Source organism: Heterodontus francisci, chromosome 8 (genome assembly GCF_036365525.1).
Source record: "Heterodontus francisci isolate sHetFra1 chromosome 8, sHetFra1.hap1, whole genome shotgun sequence".
In the NCBI taxonomy this organism is placed as follows: domain Eukaryota; kingdom Metazoa; phylum Chordata; class Chondrichthyes; order Heterodontiformes; family Heterodontidae; genus Heterodontus; species Heterodontus francisci.
The window spans coordinates 22,968,693-22,996,420 of record NC_090378.1 but is presented as its reverse complement, the minus strand read 5'-3'; the positions used below and the strand labels follow the sequence as shown (position 1 = coordinate 22,996,420).

General features: G+C 41.3%; 1 protein-coding gene across 2 annotated transcripts; it reads left to right on the top strand.

Moving 5' to 3' along the window:
• Positions 1-94: 94 nt before the first annotated feature.
• On the top strand, positions 95-26,944 carry LOC137372692 (zinc finger protein Gfi-1-like). 2 transcript variants are annotated; one of them, XM_068036792.1, is made up of 8 exons: positions 95-178; positions 5,620-5,801; positions 9,150-9,379; positions 10,372-10,569; positions 11,202-11,599; positions 14,885-15,022; positions 17,246-17,411; positions 25,105-26,944. In XM_068036792.1, exons 3-8 carry the CDS (start codon positions 9,265-9,267, stop codon positions 25,281-25,283), a joined length of 1,194 nt encoding a protein of 397 aa, XP_067892893.1. In that variant the 5' UTR covers positions 95-178; positions 5,620-5,801; positions 9,150-9,264; the 3' UTR covers positions 25,284-26,944. The 2 variants fall into 2 exon arrangements, with proteins under 2 accessions (XP_067892893.1, XP_067892894.1); XM_068036793.1 differs by lacking the exon at positions 95-178 and adding an exon at positions 5,183-5,204.
• The last annotated feature ends 784 nt before the right edge of the window (positions 26,945-27,728 follow it).

Sequence of the window (27,728 nt, the reverse complement as noted above, 5' to 3'; positions counted from 1 at the left end):
TGATTTGACATGTGTGAAAAAGTGGATATAATTTAGTCCTATGTATAAAGAGCAAATTTGTTAAATCATTTTTTATTCATTTTGATTTGTTCAGAGACATAATGGAAAGATCTAAATGCTGCAAACAGCGTAGAAACGGATAATGAGGCTACTCATTGCTTACTGTCAGAAAACTGAGGTATGAGAAAACGTTTGATAAACCCTAGCCTTACATGGAAGCCTTACACGTTAAAATCTAAATTGTAAATCAGGAGCATTATGATAAGCTATGTTGTGCAGAAGAGATGAAGGTACAGCCTGATAAAAGATAATTCAGGACTCTTTGCTGGGAACTATTTCCACACACAAACAGCCATTAATACTGGAATGGAGCTCCAGGTGGGTTACTGAAGGCAAAAATCTAGAATTAAGAGAACTCAGGAGCCAGTTGGATGCTGTGATGCTGCAGCACTACGACTGCCAATTTTCTCCACTGAAACATCACCTGACTCTGCCCCTGCCTCAACTCGTCTGTTGCTGAAACATTCATCCATGCCTTTGCTACCCCTAGACTTGACTCTTCTAAGCACTCCTAGCCAGCATCCCATTTCCACCTTCTGTAAACTTGATGCCATCCAAAACTCTGCTGCCCATGTCCTAACTTGAAACAGGTCCTGTTCAACCATTAATCCCATACTCACTGACCTACATTGGCTCCTGGTTAAGTAATGCCTTGATTTTGAAATTCTTAATGTTGTTTTCAAATCCCATCATGATATTGCCTCTCCCTTTCTCTGTAAGGTCCTCAGCCCTACAATCCTCTGAGATTTCTATGCTGCTCCAATTCTGACCTCTTAGGCATCCCCAATTTTAATCATTTCACCATTGGCAGACATATCAAGTCACTAAGGTCTATAATTCCCTCCCTACACATCTTTGACTCTGTACTTCACTCTCCTCCTTTATGATGCTCTTTAAAACCTACCTCTTTGACCAAGCTTTTGGTCTTCTGTCCTAATATTGCCTTATGTGACTTAGTATCACATTTTGTTTGCTAACACACCTGAGAAACAGATTGGGACTTTTTACTATATTAATGGTGTTATATAAATGCAAGTTGAAGTTATTGTTGGGGTTGTAAGTATTTAAAGAATGATGACTTACATAGATTTCATAGTCTCTCAGTCTCTATTTCTTTGTGATTTAGACAGAGCTAAAAGTTTTATTGTTTTAATCCACAATTATTCATTGGAAAGTTAGCAAAACGAATCTGGACTAAAATTTTTACTATATTATATATAAAACAATATGTATATAGTTGGGAGCTGGAATTGCTCATGTCTCAGTTGGTGAGGAAACCAACCAATTTACTGATAAAGTGATCCACCATATATCAGTTTACTCTTACCCCCAATCATAATGTAACAGAATCATCAATGTGCATCTTGCAGTGTGACAGTGCAAATGTACCTTCATATAAACGTGTTTTACTATACAAAATTATATTTGCACTTGACGATTATTTTACCAGATAGTAACAAGAGAAGCATGCAGACATCTGGCCTGATGCTGGTACCTCAGGATCCCACCTGATGTAAAAAGAAAATGCATTGTTGTCCTGATACAGCCATCTTATTGTTTATCAGTTTGTAACATGTGGCCCCTTAATAAACTTCCAGCACATTGTCCCTATGAGTTTGCTTTTTGCCCATCAGGTGATGGGCTCCAGCTAAAGCCTGGCTCAGGTATAAAATTAAAACCTGACCTGGACCCAACCCGAACCCAACCCGGGCCTGAGTCCTTTAATTTTTTTTAAATGCCTGACCCAACCCAAAAATAACAAACATATTAATGAAGCAGAAAAAAGTCATCGATTAAAACGAAAACAGTACAAAACAAAACAGTACAGTCAAGCCCGACTCAACCCGAGCCAGAATGCTGGACGCAGAAATCAGAGCCGACCCGACCCGACCCAAACCCAACACATGTAGTTGGCTTTAGCTCCAGATCCAATGGGGTGGAAACCGTGTGACTGTTGAACTGTATATTTTTTACAGTTCATTTTATATGGGAACATAGCAATTCAGTGATACTGAAGATACATATAGATTCATAGAGTCATTTCCAGCATGGAAGGAGGCCATTAGGTCCATCAAGTCTATGCCAGTTCTCTGTAGAACAATGCAATCAGTCCCATTCTATCCCAATAGCCCTGCAAGTTTATTTCCCTGAGGTGCCCATCCAATTTCCTTTTGAAATCATTGATTGTCTCTATTTCCACCACCCTTTACAACTTGCTGCATTTCTTCCTTACATTCCCCCTGTATCTCTTGTCCCAAACCATAAATCTGTGTCCCCTAGTCCTTGTACCATCAGCTAATAGGAATGGTTTTTCTTTGGCTACCTTATCCAAACTGTCATAATTTTGTACACCACTATCCCTCAATCTCCTTTGTTCTAAGGAGAACAACCCCAGCTTCTCCAACGTAACCTTGTAGCTAAGATCCCCCATCCCTAGAACCATTCTGGTAAATCTCCTCTGCACCTTCTCAAGGACTCTCACATCCTTCCTAAAGTGTAGTGACCAGAACTGGACACAATACTCCAGTTGTGGCTTAACCAGTGCTTTATACAGATTCAGCATCACTTCCCTGCTGTTGTACTCAATACCTCTATTTATGAAGCCCAAGATCCCATATGCTTTGCTAACTACTCTCTCAATATGTCCTGCCACCTTCGAAGATCTATGCACATGCACCTCCAGGTCTCTCTGTCCCTGCACACTCTTTAGAACTGTCTACACGGCCTCGCCTCATACCTTCTGCCAAAACGCATCACCTCACACTGCTCTGTATCAAATTCAATTTGCCACTTGCCTGCCCATTCTGCTAGCCTATCTATGTCCAGTTGCAGTCGATTGGTATCATCCTCATTGTTTGCCACACCTCCAAGTCTGGTATCATAATAATATTAATTGATATCACAGCTGTTGTGCAATTTCCTCTCTCAGGAGTGAAAAAATCGAGGTTTATATCAGGAACAGCATCATAAAATATTGAAGGTATCTATGGTCATTTGTTATATTATTTAAGCAGATAATTAACTGGGATTTTAAGTACTATTTTCACTATGTGTGCCAAACTTCAGGTCACATGATCTCTAAGGGTGACTTATCCAAAACTCTGCTGCTCATATTTATACTCGGACCCGGTCCCATTTGCCCAGCAGCCCTGAGTCTACTGACTTGCAATGGTTCCTGATCCAGTCCACCAACAATTCGATTTTAAAATTCTCATCCCTCCATGGCCTTATCATTCCCTATCTCTGTCACTTTCTTCAACCCTACAATCCTCCAAGAGGTCTGTGTTCCTCTAATTCTGGCGCTGTCAACCTAAATCCCTAAACTTCTCCAGCTCTCTCTTATCCTTCATGGCACTCTTTAAAACGTATCCCTCTGACCAAACTCTTGGTCACCTGTCCTATTGCTTCCTTCTTCGGCTGGGTATCAATTTTTGTTTGATTATGCCGTTGAGAGGTGCCTCCGAATCTTCTACTCCATTAACAGCACGATAGAAATCCACGTTATTGTTGTAATTCATGTTGAATAAATAATTGTGATATGTGTTCCATACTTTCTAACGAGCTAAATGTACATGACTCTTAAATTGACGAATATACATTTATGCATTAATTAGGTAATATATACTTTAGTATAGCATGTGCACATATACACGCACATCAAATGCTAACATCATGTTCGTAACAGTTTTACTCGATTGACTCTGGATTGGACTTTTTATTCATCACAGGGTGAAGGTTTCGGTAATTTGGTGCATCGGGTTGTGCAAATATAAAAGGCTAAAACTTTCTGAGACACAGCCTACACAAAAACAGATTTGGAAGAAGTTGCACTCGTGCACGCTGCAAAGCAAACAAACATGCACAGGAGTACAAATAACGGGGTTACTATTAAAATGACATTCTCATATTTTCCACATTCACGGGTCAGATTAATTCTGTAGTTGAGTACTAAGTGTAAATGATTGTTCTAAAGTTTTATCTGCGACGGGCGGGGATTCTAATACTGACAAACGTGCGTTTTAATACAGGAAAAGACTTACACGTTTTAATTTTGAATTACAAACTGACCGCTAGATTGTAAATTGACACATTCTGCCTGTACTACACGTTCCCTCAATGTGTAATGAACTCCAACGAAGCAGCAGCGGCTCCAGCTTAAAAGCGAGGCGAATCCATCAAACAGACCAACTGAATGTGATTCCCCCAGATGCTTTGTTGTGACATCATGTGTCTCTAGGTGAAATCAGAACTTCTCATCAAACGTTCACAAAACTACAATAACAAATTACTCCTCGAGTATTTTATTTTAGGCAAAGGGTAAAAACAAAAGTACACAAAAACAGTTAATTGAAATCTGGTGGTGGGGGCGGGGGTGTGGGTTGTTTGGCACAACTTAAAAACAGACTTGCTCCTGGTTTTGCCCGGCTATGGATATGCTTTTTCACATAAACTCTTTCCCGAGCTCCGTTGTCATTCGCTGACAAGATAAACTTCTATCCTTTTCCCATTAACATCCAGATATAAATAGACTTAACGCGTGCAGCGTAACTTAATTCCATGGAGCTTGGTAAGATTGATTTTAAGTCTGTCCTTTTTTGATCTTAAGAGGAACTCACTTCATCGAGGCTGAAAACTGTTGTATAGAGTGGTTTCGGCTGCCTGTAGATACAATCTTTTCTTTTATGCGTTAAATCTACTAATTTTAGACTGATCGTTCTTAGATGGGCAGCGGGCTCGTTGGCAGGGTTCATTGTCTCTGTCCCATTACAGAATCGGGTGTGTGGAGTGAATAGGTTCCAACCGAGTGTTTACGGGTTTTCACTTGAGCCAGTGTAGTCCATCACTTTGAGTTGTCGCTGAGATGCATGGCTGTGTTACAGTCATATCTTCAAGATCGTTTCACCTGGGTTCACAGCACATTGTGTGAAACTTAAATAACAACGGTGAGAAACACCGGGGGAAACAGCGCCTGAAAATAAGCAGAGTTAAACTTCCCACGTCTGAGAGCTCTCCTGAACCAACCCTGTGCCGAACATCCACCACCCCTCATCTCTGACACACACCTCAGGAGTTAGAGAAGTGATTTCGTGATCACTGCGACCTCCCTCCTCATTCCCCGCCGCCAGGCTTTCCCTTGTGGACAGGTTAGAATTGGAACATGTGCTGATAGTTCGAAATGATTTTCTATTTTAAATAAATCTGTGTCATGAGTCTCTTGACTTTCTCAGTGCGGAAGTTCTCGGCATCCAAGAATAGCTCAAAGTGTAACTGTGTGTGCTTTTTTTAAAAAAAGCCTCATGGGAATCGGAATCAATTAGGCAAGAAAGCGCAAACATTTAAACCAAGATATTCAACTCGGGAATTAGGTGGCACTGGCGGGCTCCCAGTTTGGATAATCGGAAAGAAAATAATGTTTTAATGTGCCTCAATCTGGAGTATCCCGCTGCTTTCTCACTCATATTACAGTCCGAAAGCACAGGAAGTTCCTTTGTGGTTTTCAGTACAAAACTGCTGGGAGTTACACAAAACTGATCAGTTCCCACTTTGCTTGACTTTCAGCCTGTGCGAAACCATTCTGATTGCAGTGGTTTGTGATGATGCAGAGGAACAGGAGTGAACGTATCCCCACCCTCACCATTAACGCCGCATTCTGCACCTAACAGAGTCTCAGGCTTTGAGGCTCCGAAGCGACCTCTCCCTCTTTCTCGCTCCAGGGCCCACACAGCTGCTAGTGAGCACTGGTAAGAAGCATTTTTTTTTTTCATTTCAAACCGTCGAAAACGTACAACAGTCGCTAAAATCGCGTTTTATCTCTCTTTTTTATCAAAAGTGAAATAAACTTTAAGTGAATGCAATTCTTAGCTCGGCATATAAACCGTTTTACACACTTTGCATGAGGGTGGGCAATGGCGAGGGTTGGCTTTGGGTTTGGTCTAGTCTCTGTCGTTAGCTCTCCCCAGGTATTGCTACAGATCTGACTCCAGCTCAGTTCAGCTTCGACGCATCTGCGTCGGTAAACTGCAGCACCTTTCTAAAATTCAGGGGTATAAACTGTGGCACCTTTGTCTTGGGGCGAGACTCTTTAGGGACAGAATTTGTCTTCACAGTGGGGCTACATTCTAACAGTCTGTTAATGATGTCAAGAATTGTGTGTTGTAAAACCTGTTCACATCGCAGCTCCACATGCTGTAGTTTTGCATTGCCCAATTTTCTACTTCCTGTGATTTTTTTAAACCCTGTTTTGTACATTTAATATTCGCGAGTCAGAAACATTGAACATTTTGACAAGTCAAGGGAGGACGTCTTGACTTTTTTCGAATTCAGGACAGACATAATCTTAAAAGATTTATGCCGTTATTCAAATATACTGTGGATCAAAAAATAAACATTTCCTTGTTTTATATAAACCCCAGACCTGTATTATCGAGCTAAATCGACCATCTCATTTCCTTTCAAACTGCGGCTTATATGCAGTTGAGGGTGTGTTTATTTCTGGAGCCTGGGTCACAGGCGTGTGTCCCGCTCCTTTATCACAGCCACAGATGGACTCGCTCGTTCCTTCTCCCACGTTTATCGGCCGTGTTTAACTAAATGATCACAACCCTTGCTCACTGTGGCCTTGGCTCGTTTAGGCGTAGGTGACAGGGGAGCTGGTTGTATTTGATCTGCTGAAATATAGACTCAAGGCAAATCACGTTGGCCGACTGAATGCTCACTGAATGCAAGAGCAACGTCGCTGTGGGTTCATGGTGACAAAGTGTACAACCCTGTGAGTAACCTGCTGCATAATTACAAGGGCGAATGGCCGCTTCACGCCGCTGTTTCCCTGTCAGAAACCTTCCCACTAGACTATAAATCAATGTTAATAAATAGTCGGAATTATAGCTGAACCAAGTTTTATGTTGCTGCCTGATGGAGCAACATTGACCATAAATCCGTTGATTAAAAAACGAGCTGACATGCCTGTATTTAGCGTACGCAAGCTCGGGCTAGTATAAGGATACCCCTGCAGTAAGACTGACTACTACCAGTGAACCCAGTAAAATGGACTCTTTGACCATCCAATCAGAGTTGAAACCGACAGGATGCAGGGACCTTAAGAAAACAAAATTGTCACATCCTCGTCCTTGCTTAGCCACATCAAACGCAATCCTATTTAAAGCATAACAATATGTCAACACATTTATCAAAAGTACTTTGATTTTTCTTTCGTTTCACACTGGGAAACTTGACTGCCGTTAAAGGTTGGGTGCTCTGTATTCCAAAGACAGGTGCAGAGAAATCTTAATCTCCCACCATCCGATTGCAGGAGTTCACTCATTTAATCTACTTTTAATCCGCATTACCCGCATCAAACTTTTTACAAGCTTGCACAAGCTGCAGTGTGGTTAAGCAGAAGTCTCTTTCCCACCATCTATTTCTTCTTCGTATTGCAAAATAATTTACCGAAGTGAATTGCCAAAAATCAAACACAAAGCACTTGACTAAAGCAGACATTATGAGAGTGTCGACACAAAATATACTGAGGGACCCAAATAAAACCAAAAGTAATTTGTAACCGGCCACTGGGTGCTTAGGACAGAAATGATTAGCTAAGAGGACTGAATGAGCGTTCATCTATTATACAAACTTAATATGTTTATTCTTTGGGTTAATAGTACTAACGCCTTTCATATTTTACATGTTTGTCATTAATTATAATTTCATTTTGTAACACAAATGAACAGTGTGCCCACATCAGTCGCTGCCTACTGAAGAGTAGAGGAATTAATTATCCCCAGTGTCCTGGCCATTATATATCCCTTAACATCACAAAGACAGACAATCACATCATTATCTCATTGCCGTTTGTGGGAGCTTGCTGTGCGTAACTTGGCTGCCTGGTTCTTACATTCCAACAGTGGCTACCCTTCAAAAGTACTTCATTGGCTGTAAAGCACTTTGGAACGTCCTGTGGGACGTCGTGAAAGGCGCTATATAAATGCAAGCCTTTTTTTCTTTTTATTCGTTCCAAATGTTAGTGAGATAAGTAAGGTATAATAAAATGATTCCAAAAGTTAGATACAACTTCCAAACACATCGAATGTAAAGATGAGTTGAACGGGTATATGAATGAAGTAGCCCTCCCTTTGTATAGTGTGCTGGTGCGCTGTTTATGAACATATGCAGTTACTATGGGCCGAGGAGAAGGCGATTAATGTCCACTTCACCCAACAACATGGCACTGAGCCACCCAGGCTTTGGAAACCCGATTCTCCCACTCGGACTGTCGTGAGGCTAGCGTGTGCTTCTCTGTTTCACCTTACTGCGCTCCCATCCCTTGCACAAATCCCATCCCGCACGCCACATGTACAGGTTACGCCTAGAGCCCAGTTTAGCTGAACCATAAGCAGTATTTTCAACAATTAACATCACGCAAGCAACTGGGGCCTTTTTGTTTTTAGGCGGAAGAATAAATAAAACATTGATTAGCTTCACTGAAACTTGAACGAAGAATGAGTTAAAACCAAATGCTGCATCAATAGTTAACATCGTCTTTTGTATTCTGACCATCCAGTGACCAGGGTGAGGTAACTGCATCAAACTATAATTTGCTGACGAAATATTTAGCAGTATTTAACACCATTACTCCAGATTATTGTCTCATAAGGGAACAGGCGATGTAAATAAATTTGTTTTTAACAAACCCTCAAGTCCTCGAAGGATTTATCGTTGGCATTTTGCTACAACTTTGCCTAATGATGAAGAATACAGTGTTTTGCAATGTTTTGCTGGGGTTTCTAGCTGAAACTCAATTTCAGGCCCAGGGAGGATCATGGTGTTGATGGAGTATTGTGTAACACAGTGGAATAATAGTGTCACTTATCCCGCTTGCTGTCAGTTTGATTTCCCAGTGGGAGAAAGAGAGATCTAAGATTAATTTGAGGGTGGTAGGCACTGTCCCGTCCAATCAGATTGCAGGGATTTGTATGGCGAGCTTTGTGTTGCCACCTGGCAGGACAACACCTGGTAAACGGCGAGCCAGTTTGCGCATGCGCCGAGTGGAGTCAAACAAGTCTATAACTAACCAATGATGTGCAATCTCTCAGAAGCTCAAATCGAAGGCTCCTCTCAAAAAAAAAGATTCAATCGCTGCTGAAAGTGATTTTCTCCAAGCCGAGTGCAGCCGCAGAGAAAATCTGCTCCACTGACTGAGGCTGCGAGATGCCACGGTCATTCCTGGTGAAAAGTAAGAAAGCGCACAGCTACCATCAGCATCGACACACCGAGGATGATTACAACAACAAGCTGGAGCATATCCTGGCAGATATCTGCTCAGGTAACTGAACCCCTTCAGCGGGGCAAAACAAAAAAAGACTTGATCCAAACACTTATTTGTTGTTATAAAAGCAAAACACTGCGGATGCTGGAAATCTGGAATAAAAATAGTGCTGGAAATACTGTCAGACCTGCTGAGTATTTCCAGCACTTTCTGTTTTTATTTCATGTCTATTTGTTGTTGTTGTGAGCAAGAGCTGTCATTTGTTCTTGTGCTGCGACTATAGATTATTTTTAATTCGCTCAGCAATAGGCAAACGAAAAGTGACTAAAAACTTTATGATAACATCTTATTTATTTTTGATTCGCTAATTAAATTGACTTATCCGGGGGAAAATGTGAAATATTCGACTTCTAAAATTCGCTAGTGCCGCCTTAGATTATTGGTTATCTCATGCGAACAAGTTTAATTGTGAACTCAATGTGGCCTTAAATATATTTTATAGATTCAACGCTACCCTTGATCTTTGCATACTTGTTATAATCAGTTTAGTTTATTAATGTTTGCATAGTGCAAACTTTTTTTTAAAGTGATCATTTCTAGCTAACAGAAGATGTGAATAATTTAGGGGGCATATAACATATACACACACAATTAGACAATAATTGATTTTTACTTGAACAAGGCCCCGTAGTTTTAAGTTTGAAACCTTTCTGAATGACATGATAATGCACTGGAGCAATGCAAGTGTTTTTTTTAATGTTTCATTTTGAATTATTTCATTACTTATACATGTAAACCCAGCTTTGAAATAGGAAAGTTGCGCAATCAATCTAATTTATTATCGAGGACATGGTGCCGATTACACCGCAGACGGATACATATTCTAGCATTGTACACTTGCCTTCTGCTAGTAATAGAGACGGCACTTAGCACTGACTAATTAAAATCTGATGACAGCAAACTGTTTTCTCTATAATTGTACTACCAGTTTAATAAGTTCCACTGGCCCCTTTTCTCCACCCCCCTCCCTCCCTCAAATGTGATTACAGAGAGCAGGATACTAGAAGATGCTGCTTATTGCCCAGATGTGCCTTGTGTGGATTCCAAAGGCAGTTTTTCACCTAAATCGCAGCTGGTGGAAGCGGCTGAAGTGCCCGAGTCTCCGGCGAGCTGTGAAGGTAGTGTCTGTGGAAGAGCCCCTGAGTATGAGAATTTCTGGAGACCTCCTTCTCCATCTGCATCACCAGGTAACATATACACACACTGCCGCCAATCTGTGGAACAATTCCGAATTGAACAGACCATTGAGTGTCAGTTAGAAAGATAGAAAGTAGTTCGGCGGCAGATGAAGCCAAATTGCAACAAAGCGGACAGACATGGACACTGTCCATGTTTCCCTCATTCTACTGGTACAATTGGACAGCTATCAAAATATTTTTTTAAAACGGGCAACAGAGAAAAAAAATGAGCCACTTCCTCAACTTGGATGGTTTTGTAACTATTTCTAACAAAATGGTAAATAGTTTGAAATCAGGTTGGCAATTTCGTTAGAAATAGCGACCTGAGAATAATTTACCATGTTGCTAACACCCGGGCTATCAGGGGGAATATTTCCTAATATTGAACTGCTGGTCAACAGATACCTTCTGGTAATTGCCTTACCCCTAATAGTTAAAACATGCTTTAAAACTCTGTGTCATGATGTTCATAGACTTCTGGAACAGTTTGATATCTCTAAAATACAGTAAGATATGTTTCCAACTCTTACACATAAACATATACTATAAACATAGTATATAGTCATGTTTAATTAAACATGTAGTTATTATTGCAATATCACAGGGAATCATTTAATTTCTTTGCTTTTTTTTTCGTTTAGTCTCTGAGAAATCTCTCTCCCCATCTGTGGAGGAAAGCCATCCATTTGCGTTGCCTTTCAAACAGTACGGATGGAATAGTTACACAGGCTCGGAGTTGAAGTACCTGGTGCAGAACTACCGCTCCCCAGCTCTGGAACGAAGCTCCACTGTGGGGCTCTACAGTGAACGAAACTCCGCCACTGGGCTGTATAGCGACCTCAACCCCGCCTCTGGCCTCTACAGTGAGCACGGCCCCGGTAGTGGCCTCTACAGGGACCTTAGCACAGCCCCCAGTCTGTACAGCGAGCGCAGCCACAGCTTTCATGAGAAAAGAACCGAAATCAAGACAGAGTCCGAGCTCCTTTGCACCCGACTGCTCCTGAACAACGGCTCTTACAAATGCATCAAATGCAGCAAGGTATGGCGCAACTCCCAGTCACGCTGCCTTCCCACAGGCTCCCTTTGGAAAGTCTCCTATAAATCTGGAGTCTGATCAGTAACAGGCTGCAGTTCCCAGTCATTAGAAGCATTCTATGGATTTTTGTAAGAGTTTTCCATCCCTCTATTTTCTCCGCATTCCATTTTCTCCATGGGCCACCCATCTAAACCTACGCCGTGCCTAGTGCTGCTCTGAGCCAAGAGATTTGCTGTAGTGCTTGAGCATAGGAACAGGAGCATTTCATTCAGCCCCCTCCAGCCTCTGTCGCCCTGCAATAGATCACAGCTGATCTCTACCTCAACTCTTATTTAGCCGTCTTTGTTCCATAGCCCTTGATATCCTCACTGAACCAAAAAACCTATTCCCCCACAGGTAAGGGTATGACTTTCTCTCCAGTACCTCCCCATAGCAGTAATGCTGAGCTCAGAATGCAGTGGTTTGAGGGAATGGATTGCCACGTCCGCATTATGTCATTCCACGCCGCAAGGTTTTGTATGCACGCTTCTTATCGTGTGACGCACTTTTCTCCGATAACTCTTTATTCCACCAAATTGGTGATATTTTGAGGCAGATAAAACGATCACAGTCCCGAGCGGTGAAATGGAGGGAAATGTCTCACTGCCGTGTGGTAACATTAGCTCCAGATGTTTGTGCTTGACTGGTACACCAGTAAAGAGTTGGCTCCTTTAAGAGAGAAGCTAGGGATTGGAGAAGATCGAGAAAGGAGGTGGCGACTGCAACAATGGAAACGTCGTGAACAAGTCAACGCCATATAGTACTGTGCACTCTTGCTTGGCCTGAGGAAAGCTCTCCCTTTCTACCAATCTCAGAAGAATTGGAATTAAAATTACTTATTGAACTTAAGCAAAGCGACTCCAACCCCTTACTGATCAAACTCTTGCTGGCACAACAAATCCCCATTAAGTAGCCATTCATAACATAAAGCACTTCACAGTTCCCGACAAATAAATTAATAATCAGAATTTTTATTGGACCCTGGATTAGGTGACATATTGCGCTAATATGATAAACACAGCATTAGTTTCATTCTTATCATGTGTCCTAAATCTATTTTATACTGTCCACTGTATGGTAAATTCACATATTATACTGCTATACCCCAAAGACACATTGTACAGCGAGCTCGCCACTGGTATCAGACCCACCGGCCGTCCATGTCTCCGTTATAAAGACGTCTGCAAACGCGACATGAAATCGTGTGACATTGATCACAAGTCGTGGGAGTCAGTTGCCAGCATTCGCCAGAGCTGGCGGGCAGCCATAAAGACAGGGCTAAATTGTGGCGAGTCGAAGAGACTTAGTAGTTGGCAGGAAAAAAGACAGAGGCGCAAGGGGAGAGCCAACTGTGCAACAGCCCCAACAAACAAATTTCTCTGCAGCACCTGTGGAAGAGCCTGTTACTCCAGAATTGGCCTTTATAGCCACTCCAGGCGCTGCTTCACAAACCACTGACCACCTCCAGGCGCGTATCCATTGTCTCTCGAGATAAGGAGGCCCAAAAGAGACTGCTATATGTTTATAAGGACTGACATTATCTGGAACTAACTGCAGATTATTCCCTCAATAACCTTGTAATGATCACATGCTTTTGGGTGGGGTGGAGAGTGTACATATCGTGGCACAAGGTATCACAATTGTGCAGAACAGGTTGGATGGACCAGAGGGTCTCCCCTGTCTGTAGTTGTTGGTATGTTCACGTAGCCTTCTTCTGAACCTTGTCATACATCGGATACATTGAGTATTATGTCCACTTGTAACTAGTACAATACTAGAAATTGGCAAAAAAAAGGGAAATTAAAATAAAAATGAACATGAACTATGACTCAGTGCAACCAACTGTAGGGTGTGCAGATTTGCAAGCAATACATTCACCTTGGGGATCAGATGATCGAGAAACCATCTTGCTTTATTCTCGGTTTTATTACCTTACTTCCGGTTTCATAGCACCAGAAGAACCCCCTTGGTAATATTGCTGTAAATAATCAGCACCTAATATCCATTAATCTTTTTATTTGCTTTTATAGTCCTATTCAGCATTAAATATTCTGGTCTCTTATTAATTCAAGTCTGTTTATAAAACCTTGACGAGTTATCAATAGCAAAGGCATCAATTATTCTCGTAGTGATTTATGTCGTAATTTGCCTTATCCAGTAGCAAGCGACAGGGCAATTTATTCGCCCGTTTTAATTCTGATTTTGTAAACCATTTTTAATGGAGCCCAAATAGAGCCCAAACACAGGGTATACAACAAAAGGCAAACTACTGCAGATGCTGGAAATTTTGAATAAAAACAGAACAAAACACTCATCAGCTCAGGCAGCAGTTGTGGAGGGAGGCAGGGTGAACACGTTCTGACGAAGGGTCTCAACAGTTGCTCCTCCACTTGTAAGCAAGGATAGCATCAAAGGTGTTAATACAGGCGTCTAGTCCGTTTTTAATTCGTTCACGGGATGTGGGTGTCACTGGCAAAACCAGCATTTCTTGCCCATTCCTAATTGCCTTTGAGAAGGTGGTGGTGAGTCGCTGCAGTCCATGTGGGGTAGGTGCACCCACAGTGCTGTTATTGTCGTTACAATACTGCTCATCCAAACTGCTGGAAACCCCCTTGTATTCTCTTTCTTCTTCTCTTTATTGCACTGCATAAAATAATGTAATACTGTTGCAGTTATAACAGTAGCTTATTTTACATGCTTTGATCAAATGTGCCTTTCCCCAACAAATCGACTGATTTGCACATACAGATAAAATGCTGAATAATTTTTTAAACCTGCCCAAAAATGTCGCTGTGTGTAAGTAACCCAGTCCACTTATATGTAACTCAGGTTTGTCAAATATTGAATAAAAATGATCCAAATCAACATGAAGATTAATATTTAGAACCCAGTACACAATCGTCAATTCACAACTACAAACCCTTAATTGTTTTGAATGCCTTTTATTATCAGTTTTTAAAGTAAGGGTATTGTATCCTCTCCCAATCAGTGATTAGAAATTGTTTCTGATATGTTTTTGAATGACGTTATACTGTTAGGTTTCGGTCCATCGGTAGTGGTTTCCGGTTTCTCTCAGTGTACACGATTGTATTAATGGGTTAGATGCTCAGCTAGCAGTATAACTCTGGTCCGCCCATCACATTTCACAGATACTGGTCTGGTCTGAGCCTGCTCCTGCGGTATCACCTCATCGTGATGACTTTCTCGTTTGAAGGATGCGCTAACTCTCCTTTCCTGCCTCTGTATCAGGTGTTCTCCACTCCTCACGGTCTTGAAGTCCACGTCCGCCGGTCTCACAGCGGCACCCGCCCCTTCGCCTGTGACAGTTGTGGCAAAACATTTGGACACGCGGTCAGCCTGGAGCAGCACAAAGCGGTGCACTCACAGGTAGGGAGGCACCTGCGAATTGTAACTATAACAAATCACTCGTGGCATCATCTAACCTGGACATAAAGCACTCACATATAAGCACCGCCCGAGCTGAGGAACGCTCCGTGCATCCGAAGCAACTAAATTCTTTTAATTTAATTTAGACAGAACCCATGCATGAGTATTATTGCAGCAATATTTATTTGCACTGTTAAACATTGTTATATGAACAAGTGGTGGAAGTAGATTCAATAGTCACCTTAAAGGGAATTGGATATATTACTTGAAAAGGAGAAATATGAGGAGCGGGGCTAATTGGATAGCCCTTTCAAAGAGCCAGCACAAACGCAATGGACCGAATAGCCTCCTTCTGGCCTGATTCAATGTCGATCATGTAATTAGAGATATTTAAAATAATGGCAATACTGGGCATTTTGCATAGTTATTTTCTAACGTTACATTTATAACAGTTAACTTTATAATAACTTTATAATAGTTTTTTTTGGGAATGTCATCTAGATTCTATTGTTAACAGAGCACTTGGAAAATTACAATATGATTAACCATAGTCAACACGACTTTATGAAAGGAAAATCATGTTTGCCAAACCTATTAAGAGTTTTTTGAAAGTGTAACCAGCAGCATAGATGAGGGGGGACCAGTGGATGTAGTATATTTGGATTTTCAGAAGGCATTTGATAAGGTGCCACACAAGAGGTTACACAAGATTAGCACTCAGTATTCCGGATAATATATTAATATGGATCGAGGATTCATCAATGGACAGAAAACGGAGAGTAGGAATAAATGGGTCATTTTTGAGATGGCAGGGTGTAACTAATTGAGAACTTGGGCATCAGCTGTTTACAATCCATATTAGATGAATTAGACTTAGATGAAAGGACGAATGTAATATTTTCAATTTATCTGATGATTCAAAGCTGGGTGAGAAAGTAAGCTGTGAGGGAGACATGAAGAGGCTTCAAAAGGATATAGACTGGTTATGTGATTGGGCAAGAGGGTGGCAGATGGAGTATGATGTGGGGAAGTGTGAAAGTATCCACTCTGGTAGGAAGAATGGAGAAGCAGAATATTTTTCAAACGTGAGAAACTAGTAAATGTTGGTATTCAGAGGAATTTGGGGGTCCTTGTATCACAGAAAGTTAACATACAAGTACAGCAAGCAATTAGGAAGGCATCTTTAACTTTTATTGCAAGGGTATTGGAGTATAATAGTAAGGAAGTTAATTATATAGGGTTTTGGTGAGATCAAACCTGGAGTACTGCGGAGTTTTTTTTCTAGAACATTACAGCGCAGTACAGGCCCTTCGGCCCTCGATGTTGCGCCGACCTGTGAAACCATCTGACCTACACTATTCCATTTTCATCCATATGTCTATCCAATGACCACTTAAATGCCCTTAAAGTTGGCCTGCTCCATCATTTAACAAAATCATGGCTGCAAGTCTACATCAACTCCATTTTCTGCCCTATAAAGTTTTGCTCTCCTTACCTAAGGAAGGGTATTCTTTCCTTAGAGGGGATGCAACAAAGATTCACTAGATTGATTTCTGGGATGAGAGGCTTTGCTATGAGGAGAGATTGAGTAGAATGGGCCTATATACCTGGAGTTTAGAAGAATGAGAGGTTATCTTATTGAAACCTATACAATTCTTAGAGTGTTTGACAGAGTAGATGCTGAGGCTTTTTCTCCTGGCTGGACAGTCTAGAATTAGGGAGCATAATCTCAGGATAAGGGTTGGCTATTCAGGACTGAGATGAGGCGAACTTTCTTCATTCAGAATGTTGTGAATCTTTGGTATTCCTAGCCCAGAGGGCCATAGCTGCTCAATTCATGAGTATATTCAAGACTGAGATGAATGGACTTTTGAAGACTAAGGGAAACAAGGGATATTGGGATAGGGCAGAAAATGGAGTTGATGTAGACTTGCAGCCATGATTTTGTTAAATGATAGAGCAGGCACAATGGCCTACTCCTGTCCTTATTTCTTATGTTCGTATGTTTTTTGTTAGAACTTAGAAATGTTCTTACTAAATTGGAACTTTGATATGTCCTTATCTTAACTAAATCCGCTACTGATATTATCGTAGAAGGTTTTGCTAAATATATTGTCTGTATGTCACTTAAACGTGTATAGTACGACCCAAATCATTAATCGCGGTGACAAACTGAAACATAATTTCTTAATTTCACTTTGCAATTTCATTCCGTTTTATCAGGAAAGGAGCTTTGACTGCAAGATCTGCGGTAAAACTTTTAAAAGGTCTTCTACGTTGTCCACGCACTTGTTGATTCACTCAGACACCAGGCCTTACCCCTGTCAGTACTGTGGGAAAAGATTTCACCAGAAGTCAGACATGAAAAAGCACACCTTCATTCACACAGGTGAGGAGGAGCCGGCAAATGCTTTTTGGAGATTAAAGTCCATTTATTTCCAGTGCAACTTAAAGAAATGTATGTTATCCCTGATCTGAATCTGAAAGGAAGGAAACCAGTAACCTTCTTATCAGTCCGGAGAGGCGGGGCATTCAAGTAATGTTCCAGTTCTTCAGAATAATTCTCACTTGATACTCGAATTAACACTATATATATATATATATATATAGACACACTAAATGTAAAATGAAACGACCCACATCGGGGAGGTAACCATTCGATTTCCGTTTTGCCAATTAGGCTAATATTAAAATAGGCAGAGGTTTTCAAACTTCAGCTTCTTTATGGCTGACCATTGATTATAAGTAACTTTTTACATAGGAACAGGAGCAGGCGATTCAGCTTCGCAGTTTAATTAGATCATAGCTGATCTGTTTAGCCATCTTGCTTCCTTATCCTTTAATAGCTTTGCCTAAAAATGATCAAACTCACTTTTGAAATTTCCAATTGACCTCTTGCCTCAGCAGCTTTTTGAGGGCGAGAGTTCCAGATTTACACTGCCCTTTGCGTCGAGAAGCGCTTCCTGCTCATTTTCACCAGGATTCACAAAAGCCCAATTTCCCGTTTGGGTTTTGTGTGCATTTCATTCTCCATAGTTTGCATTGCAACTCAATGCCTGTGCAATATTGAATCTCTTTGTGAACAATATCTGACGAAAGAAATGGCATTTGGCAATGATTTCATTAATGGCATCTGTTTAATAATTGAATCGTGGCAATCCAATCAGTGTAGCTTAATATGATCCGTCCGCTGTTTATTCACAGCGGCTTGCTGTAAGATGATTACCTGGTATTATTAGTCTGGCCTTGATTTAGAGGCCAGTGAAAATGACAGGTGAATCACTCGACGGTGGGGGTGGGGTGCAGGGAGCCAGATCCTCAAAATCGTCTGCTGTGTATAGATTGAGGTGACAATAGCAAACTTTACACAAGCAGAGGGGCAGAAGAGACAATCTGATTTCACATAAAACAACAATATTGTTGAAAATGCAGTAAAATCTGTTCGGACCTTTCAATCAGTGCATGGGTTAGTGCTACAATCCGTAGACACTTATATTTCATATTTCGTCCAATTATATGTAGGTGAGTGTTATGCACAAACTGTTAAAAGCAGAATAGAGCGTGAAACTAAGATCAGAGAAATACACAGCAAGCCTGTTAGTATCCTTAGTGCCTCTTCCCCAAGACAGTCCGTTCTCTTTCCAAATGTTTGAGAATCCACTGTGAATTTCCAGCAAATTTTAATTTTATTTAGCATTTTGTTACTTGTAATTTTATTTTTTAATTGAGAAAACTGATACGGTGTTGACTGGTGTCATTTGATGAATCTTGAATAGTTTGACCGATATATTTCTCGTCTGAAGAGGAAGGTCACTTTACGAAGAATAAAACAGCGTGAAAAAGTGACGGGCGGGGCTGTCTCAAAAGCAATAGAGCGTAGAAAGAGCATTATCAGCTAACATCTAACGAAAAAAATATAATAGCGCCAACAAAATCCTAACGAATTTACTTTTTACAGACGGCAGATCAAAATTGAAAGGATTTAAAATGTTGGAGTGCGAGTATTATTCAGCAGAAAGTTAAATATAATAACTTGCACACTGGGGACTTCGGCCAGAAATAAGGAGGTCACTGCTTATAGATCAATCGCATTGCTCCTGTAAATATGGGACTAACTGCTGTATTGGAATAAACTCAGGGTAAGAATTGTCACTCCGTTAATCCTGGCCAAAAATATTCAGCACACCATTCAAAGCAGATGCAGGGCCAGTGGTTAAAATGACAGCGTTATAACTAGTTCGGTGTCTGCATTTCCTTATTTAGCTGAAGCTTTCTTCTGAGAGCAAACCCAAACCTAACAAGCTTGACCATACAGACGAGTGCAGCAGGAAAAGTGCTCACGTATTACCGGCGCTATCTTTACATTCACTTTTGTGCTATTTAAGCAAGAATACAAAGTATTTTCAGATTAAGCAGGCGATCTTTTAAAGTTTCACCAGTATGTTCCTCATTGGACTACAGTATTGTGTGAATGACATGAATAACTGAGGCTTTAGCTTTGGCACCGTGGTGTTTAACTGCACCACAGGAAACATAACTGTTGCTTTGCAACAACTTGCTCGATACTATTAAAAAGTTTATTTTAAAAACGTGTTAATGGGTTTCAGATTGGTGTTTCACATCCTCTCTCTTTCAAATATTTAAATGAAAGTTCACTCTTTTTCATATTTGGTATCATAGTAATCAACCTTTCTGTACAGTAAATTGGACACATTTTCAGTTACCGATCGTTCTATGGGCTTCCTATATAATAACCAACAAGACGCAGTAAAGGTCAGACAAGGCGGGTTACACTGGATGGGGAAGGGGTTCCCAAAATGTGTAAAGGAATCACAAGCATGTTCTGAATCAAGCTATTTTTGATTTCACCACACGACCATTGTCATGCAGACACTCCACCTGCCAAGAATGAGGCATATTAATTTTGTCAGATGAACATTGATTTTAAACTGTTGCTGGAGCAAGGAAATGACTTGTTAAACAAATCAGCAGTGGCTGGAATAAGCATTTGCATAGTAACTGACAGTGCTTGGTGGGGCAAAGGTGCTATTCCCTGCTCCAATTAAAACCACAATGGACTTTGAGCACCAGGTATTGTGTGTAAGAAGAGACATTCCAGGGTCAGCTAAGACAAGGTAATCCACAAACAGACATGGTCAGACCAGCTAGTCAAATGACTAACCTGCTTGGCAACCTGGGTTTTTCTGAATTGTACAAAGAGTTTGAACCAAGAAAAGACTGCTTGCTCTTGGAGTAAGAAGACCTCTCCAGTCTGCTCCCATCTCTATCTCACAAGCCTCTGGACCCACTGAGGGCACATGAACTTCAAGAGAGAAAAGTATCCTACATTAAACAAGGTTTAAGAAGAATACTGGGCCCCAACAAAAGCAAAACCTACCTACAATCAAGGACTTTACAGCGAGCTCAAAGAATAGTAACCAAAACCACCTTCAGATATTGCTTCAAACTTTTCCACTTTATTTCTTCTGCTCTTTTCTGTCTCTATCTGCATGTGTGTATTGCGTATGCATGCCAGTGTGGGCACGTCACATATCCATAGGCATTAACCAAATTAGAGTTTAAGTTTAATAAAGTTCAACCTTTTTTCTTTAAATTTAAGAAAACCTGTTTGGATAGTTACTTTGCCTTATAATTGGACATTAGTGAACAAGGATTCACCAAGGGGGAGCTTAAAAAATGATGTGTTTAAAATCAAACCCTGTTACAGTAAGACCAGGTGAAGGCTGAGAGGGAACCCTAGACCCCTTTTTCACCTGGTTGTAACAGACATTTGGGTGCTAGCATCCGGAATTGTCCCACAGACAAATGAGAGAAATTGGAAGTGGGAAGCCAAATTGTTCCCAATCAAAAAGAACAAGTTTTCAATGCAGGTTTTCTTGTGTGCGCTTGAATACTAACATGTCTGTGACTGAAGCTAGTAGCTCTCCAAGCCAGGGTGAAGTATCTTGGGATAAGTTAAAAGCATTGTCAATGGAAGAGCTGAGGAAAATAGCTGAGCAGTGTGGGATCACTGTACATGGCTAGGCTAGGAAGTCTGAACTCCTAAGACTAGTGGCTAACCATTTTTCCCTTGAATCTGAAGAAGCAGAAACAGTGTTAGAAGTTGACCCAGACAGGGTACTGTTAGAAAAGATACAATTGGAACAGAGGAAACTTGAATTAGAGAAGAGGGGAAAAGAAAGAGCCTTCCAGAAGGAACATGAAGAAAAAGAAAGACAGGAGAAGGAACGAGCGAGACAGAGGGGAGAGAGAGAGAAAGAATATTCTGGAAGGAATGCGAAGAGAGAGAGCCGAAGTGACTTGAGTTAACTAGGGGGTAACCCCAGTGAAAGCATGGCCAATATGGAGGATCGTAATTCAGGGCTGGTTACAGAATTGTTAAAACTAGCTTAACTAATCCCAAATTTCAATGAGGAAGAAGTGGAAGCATTTTTTGTGTCCTTTGAGAAACTGGCAAGGCAGCTAAATAGGCCAGCTGAGACCTGGCCTCTTTTATTACAAAGCAAGCTAACTGGAAAAGCCCATGAGGTTTATTCCCTGTTGCCAGATGAGAGTTCATCAAATAATGAACTGACAAAAAAATGCTATCCTCAGGGCATATGAATTAGTAACCGAAGCCTATCACCCAATGTTTAGAACCCTCAAAAAGCAAACTAATCAACCTTAACTGGAGTTTGAAAGAAGTAAGCAGCTGGCTTTTGACCAGTGGCTGGGGGCTCTTAAAGTACAGCTCAGCTATGAGAATCTCAGAGAAGTAATTCTGTTAGAGGAATTTAAACACTCTCTCCCACTCTCCAAAAAGACCCACATAGAGGAGCAGCAGGTTCTGAGAGCCTGACAAGCAGCAGTACTGGCTGATGAGTTTGCTTTAATTTATAATTCAGTTTCCCGGGGGGATCCTTTCCTAGTCACCCCCACAAATCCAAAAAGGACAAAGGGTGGGAAAGTGGTAAGAGCCCAAGCAATCCTGGGAGAGCAAGAAAAGTAGGAGACATAGGGGGCCCTCCTCTAGCCACAAAGGAAGGTACTGTGAGCAGGAGTGAGACCTGGAGACCTGTGTGCTTCCATGGTAATAAGGCAGGTCATCTAAAATCTGACTGCTGGAAGCTAAAGGGAAAACCTGCAGTGTTAATCAGGGCATACCCGTTCAGTGAAGAAGGGAACCTGATGGAAAGCACAGCAGAACGAGCTGTGGTTTTAACTGCAGTAAGAGCGAGACCCAGGAGGCTTACTACTACAGGTGCAGGAAAAGTTAATAGGATTCCTGAAAGTTATCAGGGTTTTGTGTCTGAAGGGAAAGTAACCCCATACCCCTTGAGTGGGGCAAGCAAGCCCATAGTAATTCTTAGGGACACAGGGGCCACTAGATCCCTCTTACTGGGAAAAGGCCTGACCTTTCCCCCAGAGAGTGCAATGAACACCAGAATGGTATTGGAGGGCAGTGTATGCCTGTACCTGTACATCGGGTGAACCTGGGGTGTGACCTAGTTTTGGGACCGGTAACAGTAGGGATTGTTCCTAGTTTGCCTATGGATGGGCTTGAACTGCTCTGAGGTAATGATCTCATGGGGATGAAGGTGGTAGCCCTGCCAGTAGTGAAAGAAAGACCGCAGGAAGTCAGGGAGACAGGGCAGTGGCAGGAGATGGTCCCCTGCAGTTTCCCTGAATGTGTAATGACTCAGGCTGTGATCAAACCAGTTCCCCCAGAGGGGGACTGAATTGGCACCACAGGCAGATGACCATGAGGTCTGCCTGCCCGAGACTTTCTTTGGAAAGTTAGAAGACCCAGGGAATGAATTCAATAAATTTTCCTGAGCAGAGTCTCAGTGAGCCGACCCAGTATTGCAAGAGTTAGCACAGGTTGCCCAGTCTGAAAGTGAAGCAGAGGGAGTCCCTGATTGCTATTATTTAAAGAATGAGGTACTGATGAGGAAATGGAGTTCTCCTCACAAACCTGAGAGCAAGGAGTGGACAGTAGTTCACCAGTTAATGTTGCCGCAGATGTACCAGAGAGAAATATTAAGAAGGGCCCATGAGACTACAGTGGCTGTACATGCTGGTATATGAAAGACCAAAGCCCACATAAGACAATGGTTTGATTGGCCAAAACTCCACAAAGATGTGGAGGAGTACTGCAGGAGTTGCCACATGTGTCAGGTTGAGGGGCAACCCCAGCCTACAGTGAAACCTGCATCCCTAAGTCCTGTAACAGTGTTAGGAGGACCCACCAGCAGAGGGCTGGTGAATGTAAGGGACCCCCACTGAAAACAAAAGGGGACAGGCAGGCACACGGCTGGCAAAAGTTTAGAAAGGGAAGGAAAGAAAGTGACCATGAGCAGGTTAAAAGAAGTCTGGGAGGAATCCTAGATAAAAAGCCCTGCTGTCCAGTCAGCCAACCCTGAAAAATGTGAAAAGTTAGACCCCACATCTTCCTATGTAAATGCAGACACTAGAAGCACCCCACTAGAGTTGCTAACAGCATTTACAGGAACCTGTGGACTTAAAGAAAAACGTCTAGGGGGCAGAGAAACCGTGAGGATGATGCCTCTCCTAGTCGAAGTGCCACAGGGGAATGCAGTAGAGTCTGCACAAATACCTGCAGGCAGGAGTGCCCCAGAGGACAAAGGGGAGATTAGCAAAGAATCCTTCCCCACAGTCATATAAAAAGAGAACCACCCATGCCCCTAAAGTCAAAAGCCTTTGCATGACTCAGCAAAGCACTGAAAGAAAATTCAGGATAGACCCACCCACTATTGACTCTCCTGAGAAAAAAAATTCCAACTTAGGACTAAATAAATCTACCCCCCACCACTGCCCCCCCCCCCTCCTTTGCAGACCCCAACAGGAACAAAGACCCTAGGCAGTCATGGAAATGGGTAAACTGAAGAAAAGCTTCCCCAAAGAACCACATGTTTATTGGGGTAGTTAAAATAGCACTGGCACCAAGAAAAGACAGACAGTAATAAGTTTGAGAATTTATGAATGAATGTGAATGAATGAGCGATTCACATGCTTTTTTTCCCTGCATCTTATATTTTCTCTCTCAACCCTTTTTAATGAAATGCACATTTCTCAAATCGCATTTCATTCCGTGGGTGTGGAGGTACCATGCAGACACCCCACCTGCCAAGAATGAGGCATATTAATTTTGTCAGATGAACATTGATTTTAAACTGTTGCTGGAGTGAGCAAATGATTGTTAAACAGATCAGCCATGGCTGGAAAAAGCATTTGCATAGTAACTGACAGTGCTTGGAGGGACAAAGGGGCTAGTCCCTGCTCCAATTAAAACCACAATGGACTTTGAGCACCAGGTACTGTGTGTAAGAAGAGACATTCCAAGGTCGGCTAAGACAAGGTAATTCACAAACAGACATGGTCAGACCAGCTAGTCAAATGACTAACCTGCTTGGCAACCTGGGTTTTTCTGAATTGTACAAGGCGTTTGAACCAAGAAAAGACTGTTTGCTCTTGGAGTGAGAATACATCTCCAGTCTGCTCCCACCTCTATCTCACAAGCCTCTGGACCCACTGAGGACACATGAACTTCAAGAGAGAAAAGTATCCTATATCGAACAAGGTTTAAGAAGAATACTGGGCCCCAATGAAAGGCAAAACCTACCTACAATCAAGGATTTTACAGTGAGCTCGAAGAACAATAACCAAAACCATCTTCAGATATTGCCTCAAACTTTTCCACTTTATTTCTTCTGTTCTTTTCTGTCTCTATCTGCATGTGTGTATCGCTTATGCATGCTAGCCTACGCACATCCCGTATCCATAGGCATTAACTAAATTAGAGTTTAAATTTAATAAAGTCCAACCTCTTTAAACCTAAGAAAACCTGCTTGGCTAGTTTCTTTGCCTCATAATTGGAAGTTAGTGAACAAGGATTCACTAAGAGGGAGCTAAAAAAAACGGTGTGTTTAAAATTAAGCCCTGTTACGATCTCGAGATATAAATGATATATTTATATAATTATAAAAGTAGTTTACTACCCGTGTATGTTAGATAAAGCAGTGCGATTCCTAAGGAATGATATCCTTCCCATTATTTTCCAGGTGAAAAGCCCCACAAGTGCCAGGTGTGTGGCAAAGCTTTCAGCCAGAGCTCCAATTTGATCACACACAGTCGTAAGCACACTGGCTTCAAACCGTTCGGCTGTGATCTGTGTGGTAAAGGATTCCAGAGGAAAGTGGATCTCCGAAGGCACCGTGAGACACAGCACGATTTGAAATAGACAGTGAGTGAGAAACACTACGCGGAAAGCAAAGAGAAACGACAGCTGCCCAGCAAGAGGCAGCTTTTCAATCCCACCGGCATGTCCAGTTCTGCGACTGCACCACACGCGAAACCTCCCCAGTGATAATAGCACGTACTCGGATATCTTTCACGTACCATGAGGATTGTATCACATCCGAACATAAGGACCAGAAGAGTTTTACGTGTGCAGCAGCGTGCCTTTCTACAAACACTGCAGGCAGCTAAAGACAATATTTTGCCTCACTAAATTTTACTTAATCCTATTTACAGTTTTTACTTAAAATAATCCTGTTCGACATTCTTAGTGTTAAAAGGTGAAATGTTTGAATTCAGTTAAGTAGAAACTTAAAACTAATTATTCGCAGCCTCAAACTCGCATTACACTTGAAAAATGTCAACTTTTAGAGAGGAAAAGAGTTGATTATAAATGTATTTGAAAACATGGCAAAGTAACCTTCGGTTCGGCTTACTTTCTGCATATACATTTAATTACATAAATCACACAAATGGGCGAGTTTTCCGACAAGTGGATGAGAAACATCGCTTCCAATCTCCACCCAGTCAAGCAGGTTTCCAGTTTGACTCTTAGTCATGTGTCTAACATCGGAATGGCATTATTCCCCTCACCCACTGGCCCTCACGCGTGTGAAAACGTCAATACAACCGAACATAACGGGCGAAATGTAATTTTGTAAATACTTTAATCCAATATTTACTGTCACTCCTAAACGGTTACTCTATTTCCCATGAGATGAGAGTTCAAAATAGAACTCAACTTTTAATAAATGTTCCGGATGGCAAGTGGAATTAATAAGTTGTTTGAATAAATCAATAATTCATTCCTGCTCCCCAAGAATGTATTTTTGCATCAGGTGTCTTGTAGCAGGCGGGAGTTGGAGGCTGTTCTGAGTGAATGCGGGGAGGAGGGGTCCAACTCGTGATTCAGAGATGCGATGGGAGACCTGGCGGACAATATTTTAACTCATTCAAAACCCATCGACTTGCAGAGTTAAAATCGGGCCTTCCAGCTGTGTCCGCAGTTAAATAACAGCAAACCGGGGTTCAACCACCATTAATAAAACTTTAAAAGTCTTTGAATATTATTTTAGGCGAAAGTCACAAAATAATAAAAACCGCGCTGTCATTAGGGACCCCGTTGGTTGCAGAGTCCAGACCATGTGAGATATTAAAATTAATAGTTGTTGGGTAGCATTTGGATGCAGGTAAGCAAAGATTGAGACCAGTTTTGCCATAGAGACAGTGAAGCTAAAGATATCTCAAGGTTGGAATGACTTGGTTATTATTCTGAGTGCGGCAGACTATCAAACTATATGTCAATATGTGTACTTTTCTTTAAAACTTTAATGAGTGTGATATTATAATCTATTCTACTTTATTTATTCACAAAACCAACATATTAAATAAACTGAGAAATTTAGTAAAACTTGTAGTCTTCCATTTGTAACAGTTGCCTTTCAGATCGCATTCAAACACTAAAATACAACCCGAGGGGATTTGAGATTTGAGGCGAGGTACTCCGGGAATATTCAGAAGTTCGTGCAATTTTGGTAAATTAGAGACGATTTGCTTTATAATCAAAGCGATACTGAGAAAATGAACCATTACAATATATTAATTGGGCCACCTTTACATCAATGCAATTTTTAACCAATGTAAGTACATTTCAAATGTCTGGTAACATGCAAAATAAAGCAATAAGCAGAGGTTAGGACATATTACCGATGCTGATCATATTGCGAAATTTGAAGATTGTGAATATATTTCTTAACGCGGTTAGTGGAGCCCTATTAAAAATGCATTATGCATATTACATATCACATTATTCATGAGGCAGAGGTCGTACCTTTTGTATGTTGGAGAAAGAGTACACTGTGTAAGCGGAGAAGCTAAGAATACCTTTGTTACGGTTTTTAAATTTTTAATAATACCTCCAGCTAGCCATTTGGTGAGTCACAACTCAATGCACAAAAATGGAAACCCAGGACTCTCACGGAAAGACAAACCTTTCAAGCGCTTTAGAGATACTTTTAGTTTGTCTTCATACACTTCAGTAGTGATTACATTACATATCAAGTGTGCCTAGATATCAAGATTCAGACACTTGAAGTGAAATTCGTTTGATCGATTTCTTAAATTTGACACGGGCGTAGAAAACCCTGATATGTAAGAGAGAGAGAAATGTTTCCATTCTTGGAGCCACTTCATTTATTGTTGAATGCTAAATCTTCCTGCAACTCTGAATTAACAACTCACTTACTTAAACAGCCCCCAGAGAACAGTGCTTTCAAATCAAATCAAGCTGTGTAACACGCTGCATCAAACAGTTGAACAGCGAGATTGTAATAATCAAACAACTCCACCCAATGTGGGTTTTCCTGCTCTTAAATCTCTCCTTCATGCA